This window comes from Ptychodera flava, chromosome 6, assembly GCF_041260155.1.
Source record: "Ptychodera flava strain L36383 chromosome 6, AS_Pfla_20210202, whole genome shotgun sequence".
In the NCBI taxonomy this organism is placed as follows: Eukaryota; Metazoa; Hemichordata; class Enteropneusta; family Ptychoderidae; genus Ptychodera; species Ptychodera flava.
Window position 1 is genome coordinate 32,695,026 of NC_091933.1, and position 19,129 is coordinate 32,714,154.

At 40.6% G+C, this 19,129-nt stretch overlaps 1 protein-coding gene across 20 annotated transcripts in view; it reads right to left on the reverse strand.

The window, feature by feature from the left end:
- The window catches only part of LOC139135523 (GATA-binding factor 2-like), a 76,346-nt gene that overhangs the window by 11,426 nt on the left and 45,791 nt on the right, over positions 1 to 19,129 (reverse strand). For 10 of the 20 annotated variants that reach the window (XM_070702951.1, XM_070702942.1, XM_070702943.1 and 7 more), the window contains one exon: positions 381 to 829. In XM_070702951.1, coding sequence (XP_070559052.1) covers positions 381 to 657 — 277 coding nt within the window. In that variant the 5' untranslated portion in view covers positions 658 to 829. Of the gene's footprint in view, positions 1 to 380; positions 830 to 1,082; positions 1,746 to 2,298; positions 2,467 to 10,479; positions 10,632 to 19,129 lie in introns of those variants that run through there. The other 10 variants (XM_070702948.1, XM_070702939.1, XM_070702946.1 and 7 more) reach the window with 10 other exon arrangements.

The following is a 19,129-nucleotide window of genomic DNA, read 5'->3' on the forward strand; positions in this document are numbered from 1 at the left end:
CTCTCAGTGGTCGACAAGCTTGTACTCCCTCACCGGAAGCGAAAATGAAAACAAGTGGTGAACACGACTCATAGTTTACGAGAGATGCGGAAACAGGATGCGGTATTGAAGCGTACTCTCGTTTCCACATTGGCTGTCAAATACCAACTTATCATCCCCGCGTCAAGTTATTTTCATTTCTAACGAGCAAATGACTTACCTGTGTAATCATTCTCATTAACTTCTAAAAATCAATACGGCCACTTAAGAATCTAAAGCCACGCAATTATCACAAGTAGCCATTTCGTTACAGTATGTGTACGACAAGAAGAGTGCACACACACAGCAAATTCTGCGGTGTTGGTTTTTTTTTAAAGAAAATTTGGTTTTGAAATTCGTACCGTGGTGCGGTGGGCGGTAACTATGCACGGCAGCCCTGGCTGCAGCTGGGCTGGCGTAGTAACTCGCCGGGTTGACAGGGTTGCCATTGCCGTCAAGATGGTGAAAGAAGACGTCCACTTCGTCCGGTGGCAGCAACTGGGACGGCTCCACGAAGTTCAGTCCGGCTGCGTGGGCCGCGTGCATGCGCTCCGCCGTGTGGCTCTCGTGCTGCCCGTTCATCATGGAGTGCATCCAGCGGCTGTGCTCCGATACGCTTGTCGAGTGGGCTACTTCCATGCTTGCGATGCTCGAGGTCTCGGCTTCCGTAAGAGCTTCGGTGACCTTCCGAAGTACCTGTAGTAGTCGTACGAGTTTCAGTAGCAGACGATTAATGCAATTACAAGTGGCTGATGGGCCTGTAGTCACACACTGTTGACGTATTGGCTGTAACCGGAATCTCAATAGTAGTCTGCAACGAGTAGAGGAAAAATAAATCAGTGCTTATGCAAACTTTAACTAAAGACAGTCTCAAACTAGTTTTAAAAGGTTGCATACATGCTAATCAATAGTGCTGTGAACAATGTTGGCAAATAAACCAATTTCAACATTTACGAATTTCATTGAGATATCGTGGAAATCGATACCAGCCAAGTGTCAAAGGTTTCTACTGGTTGATGACACTGTCGCGCAATAGAGGAACCGAAAATAAATTATCACCGTACATGATAGTAGCGAATTACACTTGATTTACGGCAAAACGACGATACCTCTGAACTTTTGTATTCAGAAGGACTGATATAATTGGTGCGATAAGCTGGTGAGTTATTCACTCCAAACAACCAACCAACTATCAATGTTTACATCGGAAAGGGGTCGTAAACAGAGAAGCGTGCAGGATCAGAGCGAGCCGTGTAAACTTCGCGGGCAACTTGCGCTAATATTCGCAGCAAACTCACGAAACTTTGTAGAAATGTACGGAAAAGACTGGTCTGTCTGATGCAGGCTGCTAAAAGTGAAGGCAAACTCCCTACCTCATGTATGAACAGCAAACAAGAAGGCGTTTGTTACCCATCTCTTTTGCGGCACATTCTCCCGCTATGCTGGCGCCAGTGGGCTAAGCTAGTCAGACAAGCATGGCGCGACGCAAGTACTAATGACCAATCATAGGCTCTATTAGAATGTTGATTTTGACATTCGCTGGACGTGCCCCATAAAAGCCCCGCCCTGATTGGATAACAAAGCAAACTACTGATTTCATGAACGCGATCTGTCAATCATACCAAGACGCCTAGTGACAACCCAGCTAATAGATTACCAGTCGCGTCGGGATGGTCCACTTGGACACGTTCTCGTCCTCATAGTAAGAACTTTCGATAAGAAGTGTTGCCGATAAATACTAAAGCACTTTGACTTGTAATTGTTTACAATGTAATCATAGTAAAAAGTGATTCATTGATCCAAATCGTCGGTGTTAGTTGGCGCAGAGACAACTCGACATCGGAGTTCAAGACGAGTGGGGAAGTTAAAGCTCTTTATCAGATTATGTAAAAAATCCTTTATGATTATTTCACCTCGCTAGAGAATGGTTTACAATATTTGTAATTTGCGCGACTTTGTAATTCTAGACTTCCAAATAAATATTGTAGCGAAGCAGCCACAGAAACCCGTGTCCATTTACCCTCAGGCATAAAAATTTCTTCATATTTTAGGGGGCTGGCAAGTGAGCGTATTATGATCTTAAATGGCCGCAATGATTGGTTAAGACCGGTGTTTAAGACCGAATGAAAAGGTGTGAATAGGAGACGCACGCGTCACTCTGATAGAACCCGGTAGAAGATCATTAGCTTTTCTTTCATTCATGTACACACACAAAAACACTTCAAAGTTTATGACACGCCCCACGAACAATACAGCCTTTTGACGACCCTTTAAACTTACAACTTTGACCTGTATCATTGCGTCGTCCTGGTAGGTACCGTGCGGTGCCGTGGAACCACGGGATGAACAGACGGGAATGGATGTTACCACATTCTATTTTGCCGTGGGGAGAGCGCTTTGGTTTCTGCTCACACACCCGATTGACAGCGCCATAATTGGCTAACTGTGCGGTGATCTTTTGATGGTCACACTAATTTAAATACGTCGCCACTCTGACGCCAGGGTCATGACGTCATCGCTAAAGTAAATACCCCCAAATTGTAACAACTTTGGCGGCCGGATTTTTTGGGGAACCAGAAATTCGAACCATATCTATTACTAAGATAAATATGTTTAATGTGCAATAGTTTCTCGAAGTGTCTGTTGCATTCTTTGAGAAGTTATTGTTCTTCTTTCTTCTTTTGCTTTGAGACCCCACTCATCATAGAAGTTAGCAGACAATAAAAGTTGCCCGTGGTCCGATGTAGCCCATTCTCCAAGACTTGACAAAGACGAATCTGTAACTGTTTGTGACTATATTGACAACTAAACGATGTAAACAATCATATAAGTAAGCCCCATTGTTGAATAATTTATAAATTCATTTAGATAATTACTTCTGCACTTACGCATTGTACTCCAGTAAATTATTACAGACGTCCGTGCAGGGGTCTCAGTTGGCCTCAAGTCAATATGCACGGGGGATAACCACCCAACCCATTTACATTGATTGCGCCTCTAAAATTAGACCTACTACTTCTAAGGTTGTACATCCAAAAATAATAGCATTTAATTTCTAGTCTTGAAATAGTTAATTTTCCGGGAGTACGTCGACTGTAATCCGAATTCGCGTTTCGATAACAGCGGGTCGAGTAGTCAAATCCCGGAGGCAGCAATCGTGAATGGAGGAATATAACCGGCGTTTTACATACACGCACGGGCAATAGGCAGGAAAATGTCGGTTTAATGCTCAGATCAACCCCTGACCTTGTCGCTTTCGCGCTCGATTTCAAGTCGTGTTTTCAAAGCTGCGCTTCGGTGATCCACATCGGTGCCTTCGATGCAGGTTCGCTGACGGACGTATCCGCATTGCAACGTCTAACTTTCTAGTGTTGTCTTAATAATGATGCACTCCGTTCTTTGGCAAATCTTCACTGCTCGAAATGACGGACGAATTTTATCGACCACTGTTCGACAACAGCCTGGCAAAACTGGATCGAGTGAGCATTTTAAAGCTGTTGAAACCAGAGAAACTTTTCACTCTGAAAAGGCGGGTCTACAATGGCTTTGCAGCCTTTGACCGCTTCAAACGTGAACTTGAGAGAACGGTTAAAATAATTTTTTATCGAATTCGGGACGAGGAAATTCAAAAGCAAATTGTACATGTTCCTTTTTACATCACGATTTTCAATGTCGGCGAAGGATGGTCGTAATGCATCTGAAGGTGAAATAAACAAAACAAATGAAGTGGCATTGAAAATAATGCAATAACACGAAGTAATTAAACGTGTATTAAACTTTTTAAGGGGGTAAAATTATGTTATTCTATAAACTACACAATGGCAGCGTCATAAATCTTTCAGCGATTCTGCTTAATTTGTAGGTATTTGTACGATCCATGGCGCTAAATGGCCCAATTTCTCATGCTGGCGTGACCATGGCGTGACCCGCTGAATGTTCAAATCCTCCATGGCGTATACAATCAGACAAATATTCTTAACTCGTCTTGTTCGTATCTTGTCTCTGAAGCCTTCTGTCACCTTTGATGTCTATTCCAATATTTTTGTTCTGTCCGTACAAGAGAGTTATTTTTTATATTCATGGAAAATGCGTAGTGTTCGACTAGTCAACGCCATTCTATATTTGGGCATGGCCACGGTCAGTGACCGCGGTATTGCGTGATTTGATTTGACCACTGAATATCATCACTTCAGAATAAAATTCATTTGTCCACAGTAACGTTGCATTTTTGCACAGAGCGCGTTATGTTTGTATAGCTGATACTTGTTTTACAACACACTTTTAAGAAGAGGACGAATGAAGATGGTGTACTTCTTTGCCGGGGCAAAAATAACGAAGTCAGATTTCAAGTTAAAAGCTATCGTCCCTTAAAATTGAAAAAAAAATGCGCGGTGAATCTAGAATCAAGCCATCTGTTTCAAGTGTTGCTGTGCTTGTGGTTTAGCAGAAGTGTATGGTTAAGTTCTAGACTGAGGTGCGATGTCTTGCTCATCCGATAAAATCTCTAATAGAATAAGACGAAGTTCACGTTCGCTTTACTTTGATTAATTTAGAAATTTAAATGCAAAAATCTCCCTCTCTTTGCCAGCTGTTTTTAAAAACTCTACTTTAACCCAGCTCTTTCATGTCATCTCACTGAAAATCAAAGCAAAACTTATGTTTTGCTTTTTTTAAGTAAAAACGCCAGGCATTCCGCACCAATAGCTTCGGTGACGTACATTAACTAGCGAAGAGTTCCCCATTTTTTTGGCAAATCTGCCTTACTATTTTAACAATTTCACGAGAGGGACTGAATAAAAACGACAACTGAATCGGCGCTAATCGCCGACAAACGGCAACCGCGCTGTTTTTCAGCGGCGCGACTGTCAGCTTTCTCAATGTACTACAATAAGACTGCATGGCCACAAGGCATGTCACTATCATTACCATCTGACGGACACTCAGAAGTGCCAAGAACTTATCATTTCCTTTTTCCGACGGATTCATTGCCAAAACTTTACATAATTTTCAATTAAAACCTGAAATCTCCTGAGATGTCTGGTCGGGTTCGGGACTAAAAAAAATCTTTTTAAAATATGTGTATATCGCATTATGGTAAAACCGTTTCTCTCGTTGCAAAGTACCAACCCATATAACCGGGTTTTTTTTACAGGTTGTGTTTCAGCCCTGAAGCGGAATAATCAATTTGTCAATAGATCAAGTGTCGAGAGGTAGTCATTTCGTTTCGAAAACACACTACGCAGTGTTTGCTTTTACACTCAATATAATAGTAATTTTGCGAAGCATATATACAACTCATCCGATTACTTTTTTCTTATGTGTGTGTGTCAGTGTGTGTGTGTGTGTGTGTGTGTGTGTGTGTGTGTGTGTGTCAGTGACTAAGTAAAGCAGCAAGTCTCGCCCGCCTCTGCACAACACCGAAATTCGCTCAAAATAAGCAAATCGGGGGAATATTCTGGGAATTCAATTACTCCTCCCGATTTCACACAAGTGTGAAAAGATTAACTGAATCACAGTTCTTTAATTAATTTACATAAATTACCTAGAAAAAGATAATTGTAACTAAAATCAGTCCATTTACACTCGAAATCAAAAATCATTAAAACGTTCTGGTCGCGGCGTTTACGACTAAACTGAGCACCTTATCAAAAATCAATCTGTGTCTTCTTCTATTTTGCCGTCTTTCTCGCTTAAAATTAATGAACAGTGATTTGTATAATCAAAATACCAGTGTTTTCATTTATTTTTAATCCCATGGATTTTAGTTTAATGCATGGATAGTGGAGTCACACACGAGATGCCGCGGCCATATGGACACTGCACGATAAATCGAACGCAAGCGCCAGCGTCGACGGTCAATATGCATTTTGAAAACAGTCAATACTATAAGTCACCCAGCTTGTCTTGTAGCGACCGTCGGCGAGATTTTTGCTCCGGTTACAGGCAATCCTTGCAGTTTTATGAGTAAAACCATCCAAAATGTGAACAGTCGAAAAAATCCTAGAACAGTCGAAAAAATCCTAGAAAAAAGGTGTTCTTGCCTCTCTTAAACTGTAATAGCGTGATTGTGTTGGAGGGTCTGGGCTGAGCTGTGATTCTACGGCGGTAAGGACTTCATTGACTTCGCTAAATTAAATTCCAGTCCCGCTGTGGATAATTTTTACAGAAAGAAGACCAAACTGACCAATTTCAGTAAAAAATATCATTAGATACGACCTTTAGAAAGGATGCATTTCATTGTCTGCTGAGCGATGGAGGTTTTCGCACCCGATAAAAATCCGCGCGAAACAAACAACACAGAGAAAAGCAGTCTCGTCTGAAAACGTTTCCATGATTAAAATCAGCGTTGCATTTTACGCTGAAATAAACACTACCGGAGAAAATATCATTTCAGCAGGACCTTCATCAGAAATACTTGTTTTAGGCAGTCCTATCGGCTATTTTAATCTGTATAATGAAATGAAACGAAACAAAGGCCACGGCGCCGAAAGCATTCCAAATCTCAGCCTTACTCAACGACACTAGCCTCAAAGTAAAGAAGAAATTGGATGTTCCCAGAAAAAAACACCAGTCACTCTCTTAAATTCTTTGAACTTGAATGCACATTTTGAAATCTCTAACTTTTCAAAATTAAATTTCCAGCTCTAACCAGTATAATTGGTGTCAATAGCGACAGGTGTATACAGCCTGGGCGAGCTACTCTCAACGTAGATTACTCCCTGTTCCTCGCATTGTTTCCACCTCCAGGCGAGTTATGCAAAATTAATCCGAAAATATTTTAAAATGCGATTTAATAGCAATCTTAATTACTAGGGCCAGATGATCCGATTTTACTCCTCGCGGGAAATACTGGAGGAGAGGAGGAGCTGTTCACAAATTGGGATAGCGATGGATAATCATAACCCATGAAGAGGATAAGTGTCAATACGAACCGTCAGATTCAGGAAATAGCGCCCCCTCTTGTCGAAATCCCAACACTTCTTCAATGGCCTGACTCGTGCATCGGCACAAGTACCTGTTATCGGCTGCAAACGAGCTAAAGGTCTGTGAATCAAAACACCTGTGTTCTAAATTTTAGACCTACACAAACGGAGTAAAGTTGGCCAGGGAGATCTCACAGAGCCCACAATCTCGAGTTGAGGAGTCATCGATCCCATACCATCCTCAACAACGAAATTTATAGCAACGACAACCGAGAATTACCCTAAATCATCCGCGATATATGCTGGACAACTCCGGTGGAACATAATAGTAGCTCCGATAGTTCAGCTCCGAAGCGCAAAATGAAATCCGTTGTTACCCGCAAAGAAGAGGAAAAGCAAAAAACAAAAACAGAGATAGTTCGTCAGTTTGAAATTGATAGTGACAAATAAACTGCCAGGATCGCTGGTATAATGTACAAAAATGTCCACCCCAGCGTGAAAATGCAGACAACTAATATATCTTTTGCGACAGCTTGAAATTTCTTTAGTCACAAACACCGTAAGTTTCATTTGATAACGCAACTCGATTTGACAAACTTCCTGCAAAGTAAACATTCATGTTCAAACTAAACGTACATGTTAAAATACTGCTCTGCGGAGCCGTGTCAACACAGAACATTAAATACGTGCTCATAACAATCTAACAAGTTGGGCATCTAGTCAAACAGGAACCACCACGGGGTGATGTTAGCCATGGACTTAAATAAACACTAAACGTTTTTTGTAAACACGGACGGGTTTCTGCGACTGTCATTCCTATGATCATGCAAATATACATAGTGAAGAAAAAAAAAAAAAAAATAACACGTTAAAAATTATGTTGAATGCCGGGCAGATGTTTAAGCCAGCACAATGTGATACACAGCTCGTCGGATTCCCACGCCGCGGCCCTGTAAGCCAACACTTCACGCGGATCTAAAAATGAGTACAAATAGGCGGAGATAAAAGACAGGGGAAGAATATCTTATCTAACTGTAATAATTATAAGGTGTTTCAAGTTTAATCAATGATTATCTTTCCGGGCCTGATAAAGAAATTGACACAAGAGCACGGAGAAGCTCGCGTTCTGCTCACACGACACTTGAGCACGAACCACATTCCACATATGTGCCGATTTCACGGGCAAATATTAGTTCGAATTTATCTTCATTTTTTCTCGTACGTTCTGTGACACGCGTCATCAATTGCGTCACATGATATCGTGAAATGAACACCATATCTGGACAAGGAATCGTGTAAGGAGCGCTAAGTAATATTAGAAGATGTCAGAGCACGACATTATCTGTGTTTCTCGTTTCACGCTTTGTGTGGCGAATGAGATCTGCCTTCTTGATACGGCAATTATCCGTAACGTTTATCTGTGAAATTTAAGACTGGGAAACATGAAAACATCGACCGTATCTCTCGGCTTTTTTTTTTGATATCGTACTCATAACGAGATATGATCGCATCTGGCAAGTGATCATAGAAGGCCATAAAGCTACCCCTAGACAGCCTGGGCTTCGCCAATTTTCATTCGTGAATTCCGCCGTTCATTACTTTGCTTACCGAGATAAGTCCCGCGCCAAAGGTAAAGTGGATATTTAGATCTTGATGGCATGTCATTTTAACGCGATTTTTCGATTTTCTTATTCTTTTCTTCTCCACTTTCAAACGGCATTAATGAATGTTGTCTAGATTATTATTTTTGCACGCTCAACAAGGAATGCATCTCCCATAATTTTGTAATACAATGAATGTTTAATTTTGAGATAATTACTACATCATGATTGAACATCCAAGAAAAGTCCAAGATATACCATAGGAAAATTATTGATTTTGAAAATATTTTCAGCTAAGATTCCAAGATAGGAAAATTATTGATTCTAAAAATATTTTCAGCTAAGAATCCACGATTAATATAAAAGAGGGTATTTATCGGATATGTTTATCGTGAAGCCCAAATATATTTTTACACACCAATTTCTCTATCAACTTACAGAATGTCCAAGAAGTAGTTGCCTTTAAGTTGTACGGCGACGTTTGTACATACACACAAAAACATACACACACACACAAAAAAAAAATATTGGCGCATGCCCGAAGTGTGTTCATAATTTGGATTTTGTACCATTTTCGACAAACTTGTTAGAGATTTCTCATTGTTTTGTTGAAAGCGTTCCTTGAATACGATAAAAAGGAAAAATCAAGATGCAGCGAAAAAATATTCTCGGAGTCCCCATAACGGTGAACGTTAGGATACCATCTACAGATGTTTATCTCACTCAGAAGACGCGATACAGGTACAGCCGACATGTTTCAATTGATGAACCAAAAGGAAGACAACGATAAATGTTCATTTGTACAAGTCTTGTCCGTAATTGTGTTCCTCTGAAGGCTGTGTGAGTGGTTATAGCAAACCGCTCTCAAGAACAGTGAAGGTGTTGACACTAGAGGGCGCCGTTGAAAGGAAGAACCCGAGCTAGCTATTACTTGACGCGTCAAGCTGGAAAGTTTCCGGAGCCGCAATCGAATCTCCGGTGTCGCGCAACGGCGTTGAATGAATATGTCTTGTCCTTCTGCAACCGATCTTCATCAGGTTGAATGTACAGAAAGAAAATCTCATTTTGTAATCTATTAAATGATGTGAGACAAGCAGGAGAAGAAAACATTTCTCTGTGTGCATTTTCAAATACCTTGCCTGCTTTGTGAAAGTAAACGATGTTTGAACTCGGCGGATATGCAGTGTCTATAGATATAGTCAATCAGTGTGTTATATTTGTATCACAACATTATTCTGTTTGATAAACAACGTAATGGGAAATATTTTTTTAAAATTTACGTTAGTATGTGGAAGAATTCATATCATTGTTGTTCACATGATAACGGAAACAGCGGCCGTGACGACGAGCAGTAAAATTCAACTGAGAAGGTATCCGAACAGTACAGAAGTCCTCGCTCGCACTAGCTTTCCGTAATCAAGGAATTTTTCGATTTTTCCGCACCGACGAATGTGAAACGTTACCGAGAAAATAAAAGAAATAAATCATAGCGATATACTTTAGTTTTTTACCTCCCACTTTATGATGAGAAAAGAGAACCCGAAACAAATCTCCGCAGATCAGACCGCCCGACTGTATCGCGCTTCGATAGTACGACCCGAAGGCCTATCGTTCTTGTCTTCGCACCTGATATTAGGAATTTAATAGCAGAGGTGTTCGAACGAGAGCGACAAAAGTAAAAAAAAACACGGAGCACTTAGCTCATTTGCTAACCCGGATTGATAAGAGTGGTTGTACAAAACAATGGTGATTAGTAGATTTCATCGTTGATTTCATGACGTAGATATAGATGGCATCACGTTGTTGGTATCATTAGGACGCTGTACATCACCGTTATCGCTCATAATAATACATATATCACGGCAAAATACCTGATACATTCTCCGCTATCAGATCTTTTTTCTGTCAGGAAAATGTAAATTTTCAAGATGCCTTACCTTCATAAAATAGATGGTCCTTTTTGTAGATGGCGATCGAAAGGCGTTTATAACTTCTGGTTGTGTGTGCGTATATTTTTATGTCGATTTGAACTCCCACTATACGAGCGTGCGTGGTCGATGCGGCTACCTGACGTTCATGCGACGGACTGATTAGCGAAACGGAACATGCGCTTTAAACTCCTGGTGGAGCACAGAGGCTAGGCCTGGGCTCAGCCAACCAACGTGTACGATACTCCGCCCAACTGCACTTGCACGCCGATTTGTTAAATTGTTTGACTATAGGATTATTATAGAAATGTTGCCATTTCGCTGTTGACTCAAGTAATCAGAAAACAAGCGGAATACTTTATCATCCTTCTGAGTAAATCTCCCTACCCAGTTTGTACAGCCTAACTCAAACTCCCAGGCCAGACGGCACTGTTGGCGTACACAGCGGATTTCGGTGTCTTTGTAGAGTGCCGCGACCCTTCTTGTGGAGGAGCTTTCCCGTGTTGTAATCTCCCCTTGGGAGCTGAACTTTCGTGACAAACGTGTCGAAAGATCCAGTAAGACTACCACAAACGTGAAATAGAAAATGAACGTAGCGCTCTACTTGAAATTTTTGCAGATGTCACGATTGTATTTCGCAATTGCTGATACAATTATTGTATTTCCATGCTAGCGTGATGATGGTAAAATTACTTGGTTGATTCTAGCATCGATATAAAAAACAAACCAAACAAGTAAAAGCAAAACTCCAAGCCATACGAACAAAGAAACGATAAAGAAATAATTCAAAATCAATTGAACATAACACTTTTTTAAAAGTTTCGAGAAATTTTCCAAACAATTTATGAATACATCTCTGTGAATAAGTCAAGAAGTGAGGTTTTTCGTCGGCATACTTTGCGAAATACTTCTATACTCTCACAAAGTTGATGATAACTGCCTGCCGCAGAATGCCAAGGGCGCCTGCGCAAGCGGATTTGATCTGTCATTTGGTGAGCGCACACATTTTCAAAATCCCACCTGTCCCCGGCGCCGCCAAGCTATACAGGAATAGCAGAACACCCCATAGGAATTAATATTTAATCATGTGGTCAGGGAACTGGACTTTCGGCGATCCGTGTGGTGTACGATTGTTTGCACAGAGAAACCCGCAGACTGCGGCCGGGTCAATGCTGTTATGCGACACAAAGGCGGTTGCCGGGGAAATGGTAACCATGACGAAACCCAATGTCGCATGTTACATTACATCACCGTTTGGAAAAACATTTGTTACAACTTGCATGGTTTCCCTATGGAAAATGTTATCTTCATTTTCTGAATTATTTTATCGCCCTTATATCTCGTTAAGATGTCAATGGAATCTTCAAGTTATTAGCTACTACACTTCACCGAATCCATCAATTCATCTTCCTATCTCTCTTATCAAAATTCCTCGGAAAATATTTATCTCATCAACATTATTAATTGATTTCATGGTGATAATTTCATATTCTTGTCAACACGATCGTTGTTTCAACACGCCGATGGACAACATGTGCGCTAAATTTTCAACTGTCAAAACTATCTATTACTTCGATCGAGAGCTTTTCAAAAATCCAGTTAAACGCAACTTCAGGTGCGTGTTTGTTTGTTCCAGTGCTTGAAAGAAGTGCGACCCCATCGTCGAACACCTTGATATTCACATGACATCCTATCTATACGTCTCTCGCAGCAAACTTAGAACCCCCAAAAAGTTCGAATTCGCAAGTCAAAATGGGACCACTTTTTATTCGCAAGGGTGAAATCAAAGTCGCAATGCTTTCGCAAAACAAGTAGGATAAAGCTTTCTTTTACTAGTTTAGTATGAATCATTTTGCTGGATGAATTTGTCCTGTGCGGCCCCCATGGGTCGTCTAGATCCGACAGGAAATCGCTGTCATGTTGGATGACAGCCATAATGGTGATGATGATGATGGTGATGGTGGTGGTGATGATGATATCATCATCATCATCATCATCATTATCATGATGGTCGTAGTGATGACGACGACAATTGTTGACGAACACAAACTTAATGATGATAAATTAAGTGTCGATAACAACAACAACAACAACAACAACAAACTCGGTAATGATTGTTATTTTTTTTACTTTTTTCCATCTTAATATTTTTCATAATTTATAATATTGGTTTATCTGATTTATGCGAGTGTTTTCTTAAATGGCCGGATGTTGTTTGTCATTATTATTTACGTGGATGCGTCCTCCTAGATGTTGCTTTCTTTTTTTTCTCCGTATATACGTATGTGTGTATCTGCAAATATCATACAGAACTTATCATGACTGTACCCTGGCTATCTACACACAGCGTACAATATCAATATGATCGGCGTGTCTCGATGCGCTCGATAAATTCGCCATAGGATACACGTACGATCGATCCGCCCGCTGACGTCGCAGCAACAGAAGAGAGCTTATCTCGTTGACCTTGGACGTCACCAAGAACACAATTTCTGCGAACTAGAGAATGACCCTTGGCTTCCACTATCCATTGTCAAACACTTCCACAGTCGAGATACGAAAATGTAATTTTTCAGAATAAACAAAAAAATCATCGTTCCCCGACCTCTTTAAAAATCTGTGATGAATTTGAAAGATGTTTACAGTGACAGAAATTAGGGCTGATCATATTAATGGAGGGGAATCTTGATGGGATGTGAAAGGCATTGGGAGTGTGGTTAATACAAATGTCTGTTTGATATATTGGAATATAAAGGTAATATCAAATAGAAACATAGCAATAACTTTATCGCTTTCGATGAAGGTCGTGTTTGCATTTTACTAGCACACTTAGTGTTTTTGCATTGACATTCTGGTCATAGCAACCGTAAAAAGCTTGCAAGTCCTGCTGCAGATCGTATCTCTGTCTTCGGTAATGGGGTGCGACCGTTAGAAGACCGTAGTACAAACTTCGTCGGCTGGATCTAGCTCACTTTTAACTTTGGGGGAAAAACAGAAATGGTTGCTCAGGGGCTGTATCTTTCGAGCGGACATAATAATTTAACATATTCTTTGTGATAGTACGAATGGGATCTGTCTACAGTATCTTCTGATGATGAATAGTCTGTGATGCTACAGTGAACCTACCACAATGTGAAAAATATCATACAAAAACGATAAAAATTTTGCGCTTCTATCGAAAAGATACAGGTGTAGATCAAGACTATCTTTTTTAAAATTAATTTTGATGTATCATCCTAATTTCAAATTCGGTATCGCCTTATCACACATTTTACTGTCATTTCAGTGTCCAAATGTGTAGCCTCTACCCACCCTTTACTAATATAAAATCTGAAAATATATCAATTTATTAATTTTAAAGGTAAAACTTTAAGTACAAAAAGTCTTTAGTTGGGGTTACTTTTATACTTCTTAAACTTCAAGAAAAGAAGATAATAGGGAAGAGCAAATGATTGGGCTGCTTAAAATCTATTCTGTATGAATATAACGCCAGTGTTCTCCCTCGTTGAAATAAATTGTTGGTAACCACCAGACGATGAATAGGGTAGCAAAATGAATAGCGCTTGTTTGACGAGTTTTGTCTCTTCAAATAAAAGAGAATAGTTTCATTTTATAGCTATAACCAATGGCTTTCTCTGTACGGTTTGTTGAAACAATAGACTTAGATTTGGCGCGCTGTGGCTTAGCCGGAGGTCCCGGTCAGACCGCACATGCCTCGTATACGAGTCCAAGTCCCTGGTTATTATTGGACGACACAGCCCTCTCCATGGACAAACTCAGCACCCAACCCACCGGCGCACGCTCCTGATGTATTGCTCACAGGATAGTGAACTTGACATTTTGTGTAGCATTGATTAATTGTGCCATTTGTGTGTCACGAAGCGAGAGTGAGACTATAGGCGACAAGAGGGGAAATGTATTTGTAGCATCAAAAAGACGCGGCAAAATCTATCTTGAAATCGTCGGTTTGCTAAAAACTACAACTTGTCGATACATGAGCAATTATTCATAAAAGTGCCGACAGACCTCATTCCACGGCGGGGAAAAAGTTGTTTATTTTTATGTTATGACGTTTCTTCCGGATTGTCTTGATCGAATGTTTTGGGCGACAATACTTTTCCAGAGTCGGAATCAAGAGAAAAATGGACAAAACGGAAACGTCACGAATGTTTCGTTTCCTCATTGTTCAGAATTGGGTTGGCGCGCTAATTTAGAGTCAAGTTGCTATACGTAAAAAATATAATATTTCACACGTATTTCAAAATGAGAAAAATCATCTTATATTATTGGGAAAAAGTCAACGAACGATACGACGTGTTCTTATTGCATTGTATACTTGTGACTTCGCCGCGCGCCGTCGCCACTTTGTAAAATAGAGAAATATGCAATACCTGTGTTTGGAGTAGCTATTAAATTTTTGAAAGACTCACAAAACCACAGAAGAATGCCGACGTCACGCTTTCTGCTTAGCAGGTGTTAAAACAGAGGGACAAGCTACCATGTGTTTGGAATTTGAAAATGACACACAAAGCATTTTATAAGAACAATCGGCTTAAAGAAGTTCACAGGTGCATAATTTCTTCCATAAACCAAGTTTAACTTCGTGTATGAACATGTACTTCCAACAGGACTTGCGATGTGAAGTGACAGGAAAAGTGTGCGCAGCTCTGACGTCATAGATCCCGGCTGCATATCGTTTCGTCTGTGACACATGACGCCTAAATATTTATGTAAGTTTGGCAGAAAACGAAGTTTGTTGACATGTCGTCCATGTTATGATAGTGATCATAATGCGCTGGGCACACACGCGGTACGTCTTTGCGTATCACTTGTAAATTGGAGGTTTTTGCGATGTGCCGCTCTCACACCGCGAGCTGGTCGTGGTATATGTCAAGATGAGCAACCCTTGCTTGCTTTTTGAAAATGCGCCATTCTTCCGCCCCCCCCCCCCCCATCACCGTGCCAAACGGATATACCATTTCCGTCGCCCGGTGCTGCTAGGACATCCGCGGGGCTTAACATCATTGCTGCATGCCCGACAGCTGACTCGGAGGCAGGTCGTGCAATAATGAAGTCTACCCGCTGAGTCATAGCGGAGATCTTCATCCCAGTCCAACTGACGCATCGCATCAGAGGCAGTCGTTTCTCATCGCATTTACTCGTAACGCTTGGCTGCCGAACGGAATACGAACCATATGTAACGAGTATATATTTTATATTAAAACTGACTCTTGTCTCAGGGCGACTTCTGTTGCTGTCATCTTGGCAGCCTGTCTGCTTGACGCAAAACACACACGGTGCTGCTTTGCTGTTGACCCGTTAATGGCTTTCACACACAAATATCACGCGACTAAGTTATCGCACAAATAACACTGTCAAGTGTAATACAACAAGGATATGCATTGATATTTTCATAAGTATGAGCGATGCTCTGTCGGCTTCACATCCCGTGATCCGAAGAAAAAAAGAAACTGGTATTAAATGGCTTTACAACTCGCTGTGAGGAGTTATTTGTAAACAATATTGTTAACGTTAACTACTTTTCAATGTATGAGAAACTTGCGACCTTCTGCGGTGCACCGTAATACAGCAATCAAGAAATGAAGACATTAGATTTTTAAGCGCTTATAGGTGTGAATTTCAGACGACAAAATTACAGCCGCTTTCTGTGAAAACACATTATAATGTTTATGTCTTTATATCATTTTTATTTGATGTCGAGAATGATAAAGTGATAATGTGATAAAAATGTCGAATGTTGGACTGATCGATCAATCGATTTTATTCCATGATACCCCTTTAATTTTTTCCTCTGAGGTACAGTAATATATCTAGTATTTTTTTTTAACTTCGGCTATAACATCGGAAATGGATATAGCTTTCCCTATTTATATGTCCTGTCAATCTGTAGACAAAAAGTACAGCAAGTGCCATACTGAATAATATCCCTGGATGAATATAAAAGCAAGCTGGCCTTGAATTCTAAGGGTTATTATTGGTCATCCACAGAATATATATAAATCTTCAGCCTAATTAAGGTCATCAATTGAGTCGGCAAGTTAATTATCACTGTCAGTGAAGGGTGTATAATCTTCACAGAGAAAACTGAAGAGAGATGTGTACCCTGCCCTACTGTGTTTGTCTACGAAGAGTAAAATAAAAAAGCGTCGTTTGAAAACGTCAAAGGACCTGCCAAACTTAGGAAAGGGACTAAGTAAGTGTTCCGTCTGGTGTGATATGATGACATCAAGGAACTGTGTTGTAGAATTCAATCTGGGCTCATTTTACTGGGTAGAGTTGCCTCCTCCTGTAAAACAGTCTCCCATAGTAGGCAAAGAGGTGGCCATTGCTATTACAAATTTCTCGTTGTAGAGTCTTGAACTATCCGGGCGAGCGGCGCAAAGTTGGCCGGGGGTGGAGGGATGGGGGTGAGGGTGGAGCTGATCACATGGAGAGGATGATTCGATCTTATCATGGAGTGTTTTTGAGTTGAATACTCCAGCTACCCAGATACATTGTACTTTGACGAGGCTGTTTTTATCACCAGGCTTTACAATTCTGAGACGTAGGGGTGGTCACATTCAGGAGGTCTGTGCAAACTTCATAAATTGCACTTCAAACGCAGAAAAAAACCCCACCACTGAGTGTTATTCTTTGCGGTATTGCTAAAGAGTTGTGCTACTTCCGAAGCAGTGGATAGCAAACCAGAGGCACAGCACCATTTCCGAAACTGTTTTTTTTTCTCTCTTTTTTCACGTATCTCATCCGGCTAAAATTGCACTTTTTCAAGGGGCAAAGTCACCGGTTTTAGGCATTGAGTTTTTTTGTCAAGTTTGCACTAGTTGAGATGGCGGTTAACATTGGCCATAACCTCGACATATACAGATGGATTGGTCGACAGAAGGTACCTCAAGCCACGCCTGCCGTCAGAACAGATACAGAAAGCAGTCACATAATTGCTAGTATCTAGCACCATAAATAATATGTTAATGAGGTAACGGCTGTTCTCACAACTACAAACCCTCGCCGTACCGCGTGGTTTCATTTAATAATTTTACCTTGTATGGTCAACAAAGCTTGTCTTCATGGTAACTTTTTGGTCAATATTCCATAATTTTAAAAACAATCTTCAAAATCTACTACTTTATTATGCTAGCTAAGTTCAGTATCTCTGCAAACTTACACCCTTATGCTTAGATCGAACAATGCATAAAAATAAAAATAAATAAATAAATAAATAAACAAATAAAAGTTGAGGTGGTTAATGTCTCTAAAAACGATCAATTGGAGTGGTATTGTAAGCCTGATGGGATTAAGTTTACTCTTTTGTTCACCTGAAGCATGCCACTGTATAGAATGTGAGAGATCTGGAGTGGAGGTGTAAGAATTTCAACTTCTATCCACACCTTACGACTATGCTATTTAATGACTCCGAGTTATTAACCCTACATCCATTATTTATGTGACTGAGGCATCCTTCAAGCATTTACTCAATGACCCTTTCGACGCCTTGCTTCTTTTCATTGCAATATTTTTTTTCACCCGAGGCATCAACTCACATCCGATGTTTTTTTTCTTTTTTTCCACTTGCAAAGCGTTCCACGCCAGTTTGTGCGAGCAAGGGGCGGCCAACTCTTCGACGGTGCACCGATATGAAAAGTAGACCGGGAAAGTTGGGTACCTCGGTGTTCCTATTTCTGTAAATACATGTACTGCGTAGAATTCTTTTTTTTTATGGGAGTTGAGTTTTCCCATGGCGGTGAGAGAACATTAATATTAGAGTGAAGAGGCTGTGGAAGAGGATCATCGTTGCATACTTTACAAGACTATTATCTGTAGTTTTCCGTTCGGATGGACATGATCGCCCGACTCGTCGGCAAAACCTGCTGCGCGCTTATTCGAGCGATAGTAAGCCGCGTCATTTCTTCTTCTCTGCGTCATTATTTAGCCAGCGTCTGCCAAAAACTATTACGGCTGAAACTGACGCCGACCGTATTCGTTAGCGTCGCAGTCAATCGAACTGTGTTATCGGGCGGAAAGCCAAACAGCGTCCCCTTATCCCAAATAATTGTGCCGGTGTTTTACGGCTAATTTGACTTCATTGTTTGTTTTGTTTTATTTATTTTTGGCGCGACTTTTTTTCTAGCAATTTTTATGCATTCTTTTGACCGACCAACATTCACTGAACCAGAAATATACAAAGTAAACAATTGTAAGGATGGTTCAGTTAACACTGACAATGTGCTGCACATACCCGTCTGTGTGATCATTTCAGATATCTTCAGACGATTAAAAATTAACAGCCTTTCTGTTTCTTTTCATGCTATTTATGATCTTAAAAATGCCTAAAATTGAAAGCTGTCGGATTTTACAATGTTCCAACAGCTCACACGACTGAGTCTTGACTAAATAAATGGTTACATGGCTCCGCACATGGCTACCGTTGTCGCATATTGAACTGCATTTTGTAACAATTTCCTTTGAGAAAAACAACTGACAAACATTTTTTTCGTGTTCGAGTATTTGCCGTCATCTCCCGAATCACCAAGTCCCTGCATTGGTATGTTGACACTACAGCTCATCTGAATGGTTCGACCGTCGGGACATACCTGCGTTGTATGAGTCTTTGAACTAAAGACTGTGTATGTTCGGCTTGTCC